The sequence below is a fragment of the Rhamphochromis longiceps genome, linkage group LG7, assembly GCF_057381845.1.
Source record: "Rhamphochromis longiceps isolate RC_006_pf linkage group LG7, R_longiceps_female_GT1.1, whole genome shotgun sequence".
Taxonomy (NCBI): Eukaryota; Metazoa; Chordata; class Actinopteri; order Cichliformes; family Cichlidae; genus Rhamphochromis; species Rhamphochromis longiceps.
In genome coordinates, this window is record NC_140563.1 from 23,618,810 (window position 1) to 23,631,597 (window position 12,788).

Here is a 12,788-nt window from a genome sequence, read left to right on the forward strand (position 1 = left end):
GGATTACCGAGGCAGGCACCAACCACCTTGCGGACGCAGCTCAATGCAGCAGCTTCGGCAATGGAGACGCTGAACATGGTCCATTCGGACTCAATGTCCCCAGTCTCCCTCGGAATGCTGTTGAAGCTCTGCTGGAGGTGTGCGTTGAAGATCTTGCCGACTGGGGCCTCTGCTAGACGTCCCCAGCACACCCTCACTACGTGTTTAGGTGCACCGGGTCTGTCCAGCATCCTCTCCCGCCGCCTGATCCAACTCACCACCAGGTGGTGATCAGTTGACAGCTCAGCCCCTCTCTTTACCTGAGTGTCTAGAACATATGGTCACAGGTCTGGTGATACGATTACAAAATCGATCATCGACCTGTGGCCTAGAGCGTCCTGGTGCCACGTGCACTTATGGACACTCTTATGTTCGAACAAGGTGTTCGTTATGGCTAAACTGTGATTTGCACAGAAGTCCAATAACAAAACACCGCTCAGGTTCAGATCAGGGAGGCCGTTCCTCCCAATCACGCCCCTCCGGGTCTCACTGTCGTTACCCACGTGAGCACTGAAGTCTCCCAGCAGGACAACAGAGTCTCCAGGTGGAGCACTTTCCAGCACCCCACCCAGGGACTCTAAGAAGGCTGGGTACTCTGATCTGCCACTCGGCGCATAAGCGCAGATGACAGTCAGGACCCGTTCCCCGACCCTAAGGCGCAGGGAACAAACCCTCTCATCCACCGGGAAAAACCCCAACGTACCGCCAGCAAGCCGAGGGGATATTAGAATACCCACCCCAGCCCGCCGCCTCTCACCAGGGGCAACTCCAGACTGAGACAGAGTCCAGCCCCTCTCCAGGAGACTGGTTCCAGAGCCCAAGCTATGCGTAGAGGTGAGCCCGACAATATCTAGCTGGTACCTCTCAACCTCACGCACTAACTCAGGCTCCTTCCTGGGGGCAAAAGCCCCCAGACAACATATCCGAAGGGATACACAAACCCCTCCACCACGATAAGGTAGCGATTCACAGACAGAGCTGATTTAAATGGCAGCTACCACCTCAAGATGTCTTGAAGTTCTCCGGAGGCCTGGTAATGAACTAATCATTTGATTCAGGTGTGCTGAGCCAGGGTGATATCTAAAACCTGCAGGACTCCTGCTTTAAAGGGTATAACTCAAATTGATGTTCATTTTCTTTAAAGCTAAAGAAATACTGCTAAAACAATAACAAATCCATAGACTGTACAACTTAACATTTTCAATGATTTGGAAAGAAAAATATTTGGGAAACAAGAGAAAAGTGTGAAAACTAAAGTGCTTATTATTTTATCCATATTAAGTACATAAAGCTTAACTATACCAACTGACGGGGTTGTAAGTTTGCTATATAGAAACTATACAGAAAGTGTGTGCCAGGAAAGTGAACATAATGTTCATCAGTCCATAATAAATAGTCTTACTCACGTTAGTGTGCGGATGCATTTGGCCGAGTCCCGAATGTCCCAGACTTTGATGTAGGAGGTAGAGACGGTAAAGACCAAACTAGAGCTATAACGGACTGACACAACATTGTTGGGGTGACCCGCTAGAGACATTATCTCCTGACCCGTCACCAGATTCCACACCTTACAGGTCCGGTCTGCAAATTAAAACACCATCTTGTCATTTTCACTGTGATTTATGACAATATTAAAATACAGAGAACATTTCTGAGAACGGGATGTCAAAACTGAAGAGCGCCACAACAAAACTGATTGGATAAAATTTATCACGGTGCAAGGGATACAAAACAAAATCCATTTTAACTGACAGCTAAACTAAACAGAGCTGGACAGCACCTTCTTGCACTTGGAATGCACAATTAATCCTGCTGGGATAAATTGGCACTCTAGCTGATTTCCTGCACATTAAAATCCATTTGTTATGCTTAAAAGCTCCATCACCATAACAATGTTGTGGCTTGGACAATGTCATTTATGTTCCATCACCTCATTTATCCACCATATGACAATCCTAATTAATCCTTATTGGCTTTTATATGTGGTGTTATGCTGTTATATAATAACACAACACCATGTCCAAGTGTAATAAATTACCATAGCTGTAACAAGAAGGCATCTGAAGAATACTGATTAGAGGTGTAAGATTAGAGTCAGGAGGTGAAAGAAGGAAGGAAGGAGGGAGGATTGTGAGCATTAACCTTTGGATCCTGTGAACAGCAGGTCGTCAGTGCAGTCAACACATAAAACAGCTTTACTGTGTCCCTCCGCCACATGAACACACTGTAATGTCGACGACCGGCTGCTCTTGGTGGGTGGGACCGGGTTAATGACGCCCCTGGAAAACAAACAAACCACCATCATAAAGGGCAGCATCACACATGGCAAAGTAAAAAAAGAAGAAAAAAAACTCCAACAAATTCACACAACAGACTCATGCAGCTCTCTCAGTGATGCAAACCAAAAATAGAAAGAGATGAAAATAAGAGAAAAATGATGAGACAGCTGTGAAAGGAGTCACCCTTGTGTTGAAAGAAAGGAAAGACAAGCCAAGAACCTATAAATAATCGAGATGATTTCTTTTGCAGCCTATAATTGATTGAAACACCCAAAGAGCCGAAGACAGGTGATCACTGGAAACCCATGGAGTCTTCTTATCGGGGACTGAGAATTCTGCAGCATCTCAGTAAGCCTGGTTGATCACTAATTGGCTGGCTGTGATAGTGTAATTGTAAAATTTCATAACCAGCGAATCTGCAGCATGAGCTATCCAAACGATGACACTTATCATTAGTAGGTTTTTGTTCTTCAGGCTTGAAGCCTGAAAAACTTCACAGATGTGAGAAAAAACATCTGTTTTTCTGTTTTCTCTTTTTCATATTTCTGGAGAGCTTTGTAGTCTTCCACAGAAGTCACAGGAGAGGACTGCAGAGGGTTCAGGTTCAATACCAACAATGCACTAAACACAGTGACGCTGTTTGGCTTTGTTCCAATTATCTTATGGTCTTGGAGAAGACATCCATTCATTGATTTTAATCATGTTTTAACATGTTTGTTTTTTTCCTGGGTAACTCTTGCACAAAGTTGCCAAAGCAGTGGGGGAAGAAACCCCAGAGAGAACAAAACCAAAGAACAGCCCTGCAGCCTGCAACAGACTGGCATGCTCCAGGAACAAGCTCCAGCCAGACTCTCACCATGAACTGGCTAAGGGGAAGAAAACAGATGGATAGGTATGGCAAATCAGCAACAGCCCAAAAATAAAGTATTCATACTTGTTTGAAATCAGAGAGTGGAGCAAAGCTACTGTAGGAGGAAGCTGAAGGACAGGTGCAGGCATCCCTGAGGGGATGATATTCTGATATTCCTGGGGGCTGATTAGCTACTGATTATAAAACTAACTGCTTCCTATTCCTGAGTTCCTGAGTTGTTATCTGCAGTGCAACCTCGAGAAGAGCTAATTGTAGTGTGAGCGTGTACCCATGAATAAAAAGGCATTTTAAAAACATAACACATGGGAGGAATACATTTTAGTGTAATATACTGAGCATCTATATTTTCCATACCCATCAATTACTTCTACCTTCCATAAAGCGATTGGAATTATACAGATTTTTACCAAAGCGATTTAGTAATAGTTTTCCAAAGCTTTTACTTCCAAATCTGATAAATTATGTCTTCACATACATAATGACGTTGCACACACACTGAGAATGTACTTTCCATTAAGCAGAGTGTAGCAGCTAATATAACATGACTATGGATTGTGGATGGAGAAGTAGGAGTGCCTTTTAGAATTTGTAAGCGCTTTATTAGTTTGTTAGAGGAGCTGCAACTTTGATTAATAAGTGTGACAACTGTGGCTGAAAGGCCTCTTCTCTGCCTCATCTCAGCTAACTGAAGTCACTGAAGTGGATCTCTCCAGTTCAGAGGAATCAGATGACAAACATTTTCTGTTTGCTATCGATATGGTCTAAGGAGCTTGTGCATTTTGAGTCCTCGACCTGAGTGTTTCCATCACAGCCATCTTGGTTGAAAAAAGCTTGATGTGATGAGGTGGTGCAGTTCCGACTCTAAAACTTGCCAATAATTAGTGAGTGACAAGCTATCCAATGAGCATGTGGTTTTAATACCACAGATAAATCTCTTTGGAAACAGACTTTTTTTAAATGAGTGACTGAGCCTATAAACTCAACAGGACAGTGTTTACAGAGGTCAAATCAAAGCCATTTTCCCAGAGACTTCAGTAGCACCAGACATATTTTGTAAACAACACCTCACAGCTTTCAGCGTATAGATTTAAGGTATTTTCACACTGGCTTCTTTTTTCCATTACAGAAGCCACGACTATGTTTTATACCATGTATTTTAAGCGTTCGCACTAATTGAGAGATGTCAATGTCTCTGGGCTACAAACATTGCTGGACTAAAAGTTTGAGCCTTTAAAATACAAAATCTGAAACTAAATAGATGTCACAGTGGCTACCTATCTCTTCTGCAGTCTTTTAGCCAAAGAATCAAAAACAATATGGTCTTAAATGTTTCTGCACGCATACAGGCTCCACTTTACAATGGTACAATATGCTTTTATAAACTTTGAATGTCTGACATTGTCTTTTATTATATTTATGTACAAAATCCACATGTATTAACCAAAACATCATTGCAGTTACTTGGGACAGAGTAAGCATTTGGCCAGCATTTAACAAAATAACATTTCAGAAAGCCCATCTGATCCTGCACAACATTTGCAGTATGCCTTAGGTAACCTGTCATACGGCTTAAGTGGCTATTGAGAAAAGCAGTAGGGGAGAGACAGGAAATGGCAGGCAGCTCTTCAGGTTTCTGAAGGTAGGCAGAATCACTTCCAATTAAGCTACTGCATAATTAAACTGTGGACTAAGCTGTTAAAACACAGCTGGCAGGAGTGTGTCAGGACTGCATGAAGAGAGCAGATGCACATGCTGCATTTATGTCATCGAAGCCACCAGCAGGATGGTTTTGGCAGTAAGGCGTTGTCACTTGTTCACACTCATCTGAAGCTAATAAGGATTACTGAAATGTTTGCTGCTCAGTCTGGTGTCTTAAGATTACCAGTTGGTTGACAGTGTAAGCAACTATCATTCTGTCAACAAATCATCATGCCATTAAAGTTCCTGTTTTAGAGCAACAATTTATTCTCTTTTTACACAAAAAGCCTGGCAGACCTCAGGCATTTATTATCCTTGTTTCACTGAAAACCTTATTTATATGCAGTCCTAAATCCCCCAGTTCAACAGGTTTTACCATCTTCCCAGCATACGCAACACTTTTCCCCCCAAATCCATCTTTAATGAGGTCAAATTAGAGCTCTGGGAGAAAAATCTGAACACTGTAATTTTTGGAATATATTTAAAGAAAAATGATTCATCTTGTGTCAAAACAGCTTTTAATGACTGCTTAAATCTAACAATAGCTGAGCATGTGTGTGACTACACTGCACACCAGAAAGAAATTGGTGGATGGTGGATGAAAAAAAGAAGAAGAGAAAAATGAAGAGACTCGTTTTAACAAAAATGTCATGTTTAGCCTGAGGGTGGTGGCAGAGTAAATGCCATGCTGTAGCCTAGAGAGTTTATCCTGTTGGGTGTCCTTGCCTAATGGTCAAAACACAAACAATTTAAATGCAGCAACCCAGGATGCTTCCCATACAAGGCGGCTTGTTGCTGGCATTTTCCTGCCATGTCATAAAAACGCATCCATAAACTTGTAAAAGACCACAAACAATTTAATATTTGTACATGTATATTTTTATCTCTCTCTTCGTCATTTCCACCTTATCCTCCTCACCTCAAGCGTCACCTCCTGAAATGATATCAGGGCTCTAATAAACAAAAATGCGCATAAACATGTTTAATTATATTGAATATTGTCACAATTACTTATTGTCAGCAGATTAGACAATAAAACTAAACCAGAGCCTTGCTGGTTATAAGCTAACATTATTCCAACTAATGTTGGACTCAAATGTTTTTAAAAAATAAAATAAAAAAATAAAAATCTCACTTTCCCTCTGAGTTTATTCACCAAGTGTCCGAGTCCAACAACGTTACAGCGACTGCAAAGAAAGTTTCAGTGACACCAGCTAAGAGTAGCTAAGTGCAACAAAATCCACTAAAACTCAACAACTAACCTCAGTATTGTCATTAGACATCAGTGAGCTTCACTGATTCATAAACTCGTATCAGACTCAGAAGGTTTACAGCCTCCTCCAGATTAAATGGATGTAAACAAGCAGCATACTGATGAGGTAAACGGCAGATTGGCAGTCTACACTCGACGGCCAGCATTGTTTGTCCTTAACCGACCACTGTATCTAGGATTAGGTGCTTAAAATTGGGAAGGGTAAGAATAGAATTCAGTTGACTGCAATCTACTGACATCTAGTCATGAGCTTTTATACACTACCTTTAAACAGTAACCCTCAAAACCACTGCAATCAAGACTCTTGGGTATAATTACAGATACTGACATAATGCTCACATGTAATAATTATGATTCCTAAATAGTTAATGCAATTGTTATTTTTCATTACTTTGACAAACCACTTAGATTTAATCTGCAAGTCTGTACTACAAATACATCTTGACCACTTTCACAGCACTAATATTTTTGAAGTTGCTCATATTCTAAAACAGGACGACAGGCAATGAAGAAGAATTCTTAAGATATAATCAAAAACTGCTGTCAGTATTTTTCAGTTGATGCACAGCCAGTTTTATAATAACTGTTTGCTCACTGTTCAATCTTTCTATTTGAATCTTACGCTGGAAAACTTACTGGTGAGATAAAGAAAAGTAAAGAGAGCGATTTCTGAACAGGACATCAGGAGCAAGCGAATCAATTAGCAAGCAAACAATGAATTTGATCCCAAACTATCAAAAATACAGTAATCACCAGCTTTCAACATTAGAGCTCAGAGAAGATACGTGTTATTTAAGTTGGGAAAAAATTACTTCAAATGAAGCATAGAGCTTGGCATGTGACGGTCATCAAACAAGATGCAGAGCATTATGTAGGTGACACCACATGCTTTTCCAAACCAGGAAACCAGAAGGAGGAGTATTAGTAGGGTCAAAGTGAAGTAGTTTTGTCTTTAAGCTCTGTAGCCAGGATGATGGCATCAAGCTCTTACTGTTTAATGTCCTTGACCTTTGCCCTTTCAGCCGCTGCTTGTGCCTTGTCATAGGTCTTCCTGCGCGAGAGCGGGGAAGGCTCAGGAGCTCGCTTTTCCACGCCTGGCAGATTTCTGGAGCCAGAACTGAATGTTCAGTTTTACCGATTTATCCACAAACAACACAGATAATATAACAAAAAAAAGATTTTTAAAACAAATGGAAATGAAACCAATACAAAATAATGGCAACAATGACGAGATGAGCATGCAGTACACACAGAAATACAGTTACCTGATGTTACAGTTCCAAAACAGTGATGGTTCTTCGTCAAGCTCATGTTTAACAATGAGTGCAGTGTGTGCTGCACATCCACAAATATAATTCTAACTGTATCATTTTTGATGGATTATTATCAGCTAAGGTTTATTCTTACATAAAGCAACTGGCTCCATTTTAAAGCACTGCTTGTCACGAGACATTTAATGCAGCCTGGTTAGTATTTCTTTTATTAGTGTGCAACTGACCTGGAATGAGGAACGGCAAGGGAGACTTTTGCAGGGCACAGTAATAATCAAGCAATACAAAATATTTGCTCGTCTCTACATGCTTTTCTCAAATAGATTCATCAATTGCTGTAAGGTATAGCAAAATGTGAAGGTGCTTGTAAACAATATATAACCAAATAAAGCAAAGAAGCGCAGCAACAACATGCAGGAAAAAGAGAAGGAGGAATGAATCTGTTAGTAAGAGTGCAGGGCCTGAACTTACATGCTGCCCATTTTAGAGGAAAAGCCAGGGGAGAGAGCTGCGTAGTCCCTGACTGAGCCTGACAAGTCCATGTCTCCGCCCGCATCGGGTGTTTCAGCTAACGGCAACATCGGACTAGAAAAGTCGACAGTAGGTGCATCAGGGGCAGAGTCACTGTTAGCGTAGAGCAACTCCATCTGAGTGGTCGTCCTCCTGCGAGCCTGTACAGCACAGATAAGTGAACAATTAAAAATACAGAAATGGTTTTAGGATAAGGCATCAAACATGTGCAACAAACTCTACAATACCTTATTTCTTGTTTTGGTCTCTCCACAAAGTTTCATGAAATCTGTAGCCAGAGTGCTGGAGGAAATACAGACAAGTTTTTTAATGCAAACACTCATTATAGAATGTGCTTGGACTACACTGCTCCTCTCTGCTTTACTGCTTTGCAGTATAATTAAACAATACTTCTCATAATTAACAAGTTAATTATAAGAATAGTATAAACATTAATGTGAACATAAAAGACAAAATGCAATTTCATTAAAAGATACAATAAAACATATGTATATAATGCAATAATATAACAATTCATGAACTACTGAAGCAACTTAACATAAATGTGACAAAATATGCCACAAGATAATATTTTAAATCTACAAATACATTGTTATAGTACTTTTTAAGCACTATAACAGACTTACTTTCCCTCTGCAGAGGGGCTCTGGGCAGATTCGTCACTGCTGCTATCGTCCCCGTTTTCTGTCAGATGAGATCCGTGAACAGAGAATATTAGATGGAGTGATTTAGCTGAGATGACTGGTCAGCTAAAATGGTTCTTAGTAAGTATACTTTGCTAGAGACTTAAATAATTTAACTTCTTTATTTTAACCTTTGCAATTTTGATTTCTTTTGTATAACATGTAGAAAAATGAACAGATGAAGCAGATGAGGGGTGATGTCAGCACAGCGCCATGCTGTTTAATTGATAAACCTGGCCCTCGCCGAGCTCATTAATACCAGATGGCTCAAAAACAGATGAGGTTCAAAGTCAGAGAGAGGTCATATTGGGAAGATTTTAAAGAGACATGTAAGGGAGCTGATATGAATGTAAAAGAACCAACATGAGATAACAGGGTGGACGAGTGCAAGAAATCATTAGTCTGCTGGTCCTGATGGGTCAGCTGACCTACAAGGTCTAACAGAGCAAAATATCCACGTTATATGGTTCCTGTAGAAGAGTCTGGGGTTAGCAGGTGCTAAAACATGGAGGCTGTAGCACATGTGAGCTGCAAGGAGGAGGGGGAGGACAGAGGGTAGGAGGAGTGTATCCAGATAAGGAGAGGGGAAAGCTTCAGCCAACACATGGAGGGGAGCCTGGTTGCACTGCACCTCATGCACCTGTTTATGTTATGTTCAGTTAGTTCTCAAAGTGCAAAGGGAAGGAACCATGCATTCATAACCGATTAGAGTCCAATAGGGTTTCACTTACCAGGCGGGATGTTACCTAGCTCTGTAAACACATAAGAAAACAAAAAAAGGGAAAAGAAAAGATGGGGGAACAGAAAAAGGCAACGCACAAATCAAAAACCATCCCCCAAAATTCGAAATAAATAAATGAATAAATCGATAAAAAAAGATATAAAAATAAAATAAAATGCACCAACTGTCAGAGCATCCTACCGAACAGAGGCTGGCAAATTCAATATCAAAACAAAAAGAAGTAATCAGCTTTAATTACAAGCATGTAAATAGAAAGAGTATTATACTAATGTGATCGTATATACTTGTGTACACAGCACCAAAATGTAACCATGGAATTAACTGTCGGTTGTACAACAGGGACGCCAGCTTCTATTCGGCAGAAGGCAACAAGCAATATCACCTCAAAAGGCCCAATCATGCAACTGACCAGTTACCCAGTGCACCTCCTGACAGCAAAATCATTTCTAACAAGAGTATGAAAGCAACATTTATGCTGCTAAATTTAAACACGTACACTCAGGGAGAGAAATAGATCTAAAACATCCCAGAATTAAATTCTAATCTCAGCTTTGCCTAGCATGATATCAGTGACACTTTCAGTGGGTGGGCAGGGCCTGGTCCAAACTGGATACGTTTTTATTTTATTGTATCTTTTCATTTTTTTTATTCTACCTTGCAAAGCATTCCCCAGCAGCGCGTCCAGCTCTGGGTTAAACTCTGCCTTCTCCTTCAGCATGTGAAAGAGCAGCTGGTTCTGTGTGGCGCTGGTAATTTCAGTCTGCTTCAATCTGCCCTCCATCACCTTCACCTGAGACTCCCTCTGAGCTGCCTGCAGGCCCTGAAGAGGTCAGACCACAGTGTCAGGCCATTTCATCTGCATTTCATTTCATTTTTTGGTTAGAGTTGGAAGTTTCTGAGTTAATGCATGGAACAGATGCTACAACTTAATATCGTGCACATATGCAAATGAGCTTGCATGTCATATTGCTGATACTTGGGCTGTATGACTACTGTACAGCAGTGGCAATTTTTATCAGTTATTAATAAAAAAAATTATCCAAGTTGAATTCTGGTTAAATAAAAGATCAACAGTGAAGGAACAACAAACAACAACAACATGAGATGTTGTCTCAGATCTTCTTCCCTTTCACTCTCCGTCCCTTCCCCCCGTCTTGCAACCATGGGGAGCAAGGCTTTCAGCTGCTCTGCTCCATGACTCTGGAATTCCCTACCTCCTGATTTAAGAAACATCTCTTCCTTCTCTCTCTTTAAGTCCAAACTCAAAACCCACTTGTACAAAATAGCTTATCCCACATAACCTTTCCACTCTCCTATTTTTATTTGTTTATGTCTTATGCTTTTATGATTCTGTAAACTTCTTGCTTTTATGTTGCTTTTATTCTACTGTGTACAGCGACCTTGAGTGTTTTGAAAGGCGCATTTCAAATAAAATGTATAATTATTATTATTATTATTATCATCATCTTCTCCCCCTGGTCGCTTACAACCCACCTACAGTCAACTGGTGTCCTACAGTTTCTGTTACTATACAACTGCATTTCTTTCTACATACAGAGGTTTCTACTATTTTGCACATAAAAGACACGTAAGCTAAATAACATCTATGTATAATCATGTTTGTTGTATGTTATTCATAAGGAGAGGAAATGGTGATGTTTTCACTGAACAGGTGTGATTTCTCTTTCTGAAGGAGGGTACCTTGTTAATTGCCATTGACATGAAGTGATCAAGGAGAAAACGAGCCTCTGTCAGTGTACAAGAACCAATCACAGCAGAGACGTCCACAGAATCACCCTCCTCCTGGGAGAAAGAAAAAGTAACATTTGAAGACCATAGTTAACAGAAATGAAATTTAATTTCCAACCTTGTTAACATGCCCATATGTTGTTTATTATGTGCTACAACGCATATTTTTAGCAAAATAATCAGAGAAAGCCAACTTTTTCTCTTGGAACTGGAGTCCACGGTACTTCAGGCACTGTGTTTGTGCTATGAAGTTGTTGTTACAGTTTCAGTATTGACTCTCTCATAGTTTTCCTGACAGTAAAAATGTGTATGGGCTCTCCTGAGTTAGAGTGAAACACCCTTTATACAGCTTAAAAAAGAAGAAATACAAAAGAAGAAACTATTTTAAATCAAAGATATATTCTTTCAAATTTACTCTTCAGTCAGCAAGTGCTAAGAACGCTGAATTTCAGCTGATTGTGACATAATGAAGGTCATTCACGTTCCACAGTCTATCCATTTCTTTTATATAGATGGTATCTGGCGACCTCCCCTCTGCCCAAGTTTTGACACCTCACTATATAATCAACAAAGATGCAATTTGACGACCAGTTTGAACAGTTTCCAGGTTTTTCCCGAGGGTCGTCCTATTAATCTGTATAGGCAGAGATCACCATCACTAACTGCTGATTCACACCCGGTCGTTTTATTCTGGAAGCAGGCCTGAAAACATCTCAGTTCAGGAAAAAAAGGCTTAAAACAAGCTAAACAACCCGTCTGAGGTTTTCAATATCTGGCTGCCAATTTCCAGAATCAGCAGGCTCTCTCACCTTGGTTTCCTCCATCTGCATGATGTTGGCCTGACAATCTGCAATACTGTCATTAATATAATCAATGTTGGCTGTCAATGCTTCCACTTCCTCATTGATGGGAAGAACAGTCTTCTCTGCCTCTGGCCCCTCTCTGAGCAGCCGGTCCCTCTTCCTGAGGACCTTCTCCTTGCGCTTGGTGAGCTCCTCCCTTTGCTGTGTGTTAAAAATGAAACAAATTCTTATATATTTTCAATCACTGAGTCATTTCTGAATATGGGAAAAGTCACAGACGATGATTAAATTAACCTAAAGCAATGACATGTTCTTTGAAGCTCATTGATAAGGAAACACACAAGGATGCAGAGCAATATTAAATGAAACAACTGTTTTTGCTGCATTACGCTTAACAACAGCCACAAGGTCATAGATTTTAAAATTTCCCTACTGAAGATAAAAGAACAATTTAATGTCTTCCAGGCGTCTAGCAAGATATCTTTTAGGTCTTTCTCCTAATCTGCTAACATTCAAAATCTATACAACTGTCCTGCTTTAGGTTTTTACCTTGAGAAGGCGGTTCATGTCGGTTTCCATGTTAGAGATGGTCATCCTCTGCATGATGACATCAGAGATACGCCGCTCCAGGGACTGCCATTTGTTGCGAGCCATTCTGGTGCTGTAAACACTTCCTGTGCGCCTGTAAGAAGACCTGTACATGCAGCATCACTCATCAGTAAACTGTCCGATTAATACAGCCACTTATTTAACACCTAAATGTACAAATCCAGGGAGAATGTAGAAAGTGATTAAGAAACCCTCCATCGACAACAACTCAAATGTTCACATTGTGTGCATTTTAAAGTG

The 12,788-nt window shown here is 40.5% G+C and overlaps 1 protein-coding gene across 4 annotated transcripts in view; it reads right to left on the reverse strand.

Annotated features, from left to right (window-relative positions):
* The window catches only part of kif21a (kinesin family member 21A), a 58,045-nt gene that overhangs the window by 8,189 nt on the left and 37,068 nt on the right, over positions 1 to 12,788 (reverse strand). Inside the window, exons 19-29 of one of the 4 annotated variants that reach the window (XM_085412937.1) lie at positions 12,489 to 12,633; positions 11,946 to 12,140; positions 11,089 to 11,190; positions 10,042 to 10,207; positions 9,377 to 9,397; positions 8,589 to 8,646; positions 8,190 to 8,244; positions 7,903 to 8,102; positions 7,152 to 7,265; positions 2,182 to 2,318; positions 1,446 to 1,620 (exon numbers count right to left, since the gene is read on the reverse strand). In XM_085412937.1, coding sequence (XP_085269063.1) covers positions 1,446 to 1,620; positions 2,182 to 2,318; positions 7,152 to 7,265; positions 7,903 to 8,102; positions 8,190 to 8,244; positions 8,589 to 8,646; positions 9,377 to 9,397; positions 10,042 to 10,207; positions 11,089 to 11,190; positions 11,946 to 12,140; positions 12,489 to 12,633 — 1,368 coding nt within the window. Of the gene's footprint in view, positions 1 to 1,445; positions 1,621 to 2,181; positions 2,319 to 7,151; positions 7,278 to 7,902; positions 8,103 to 8,189; positions 8,245 to 8,588; positions 8,647 to 9,376; positions 9,398 to 10,041; positions 10,208 to 11,088; positions 11,191 to 11,945; positions 12,141 to 12,488; positions 12,634 to 12,788 lie in introns of all 4 variants that reach the window. The other 3 variants (XM_085412936.1, XM_085412939.1, XM_085412938.1) reach the window with 3 other exon arrangements.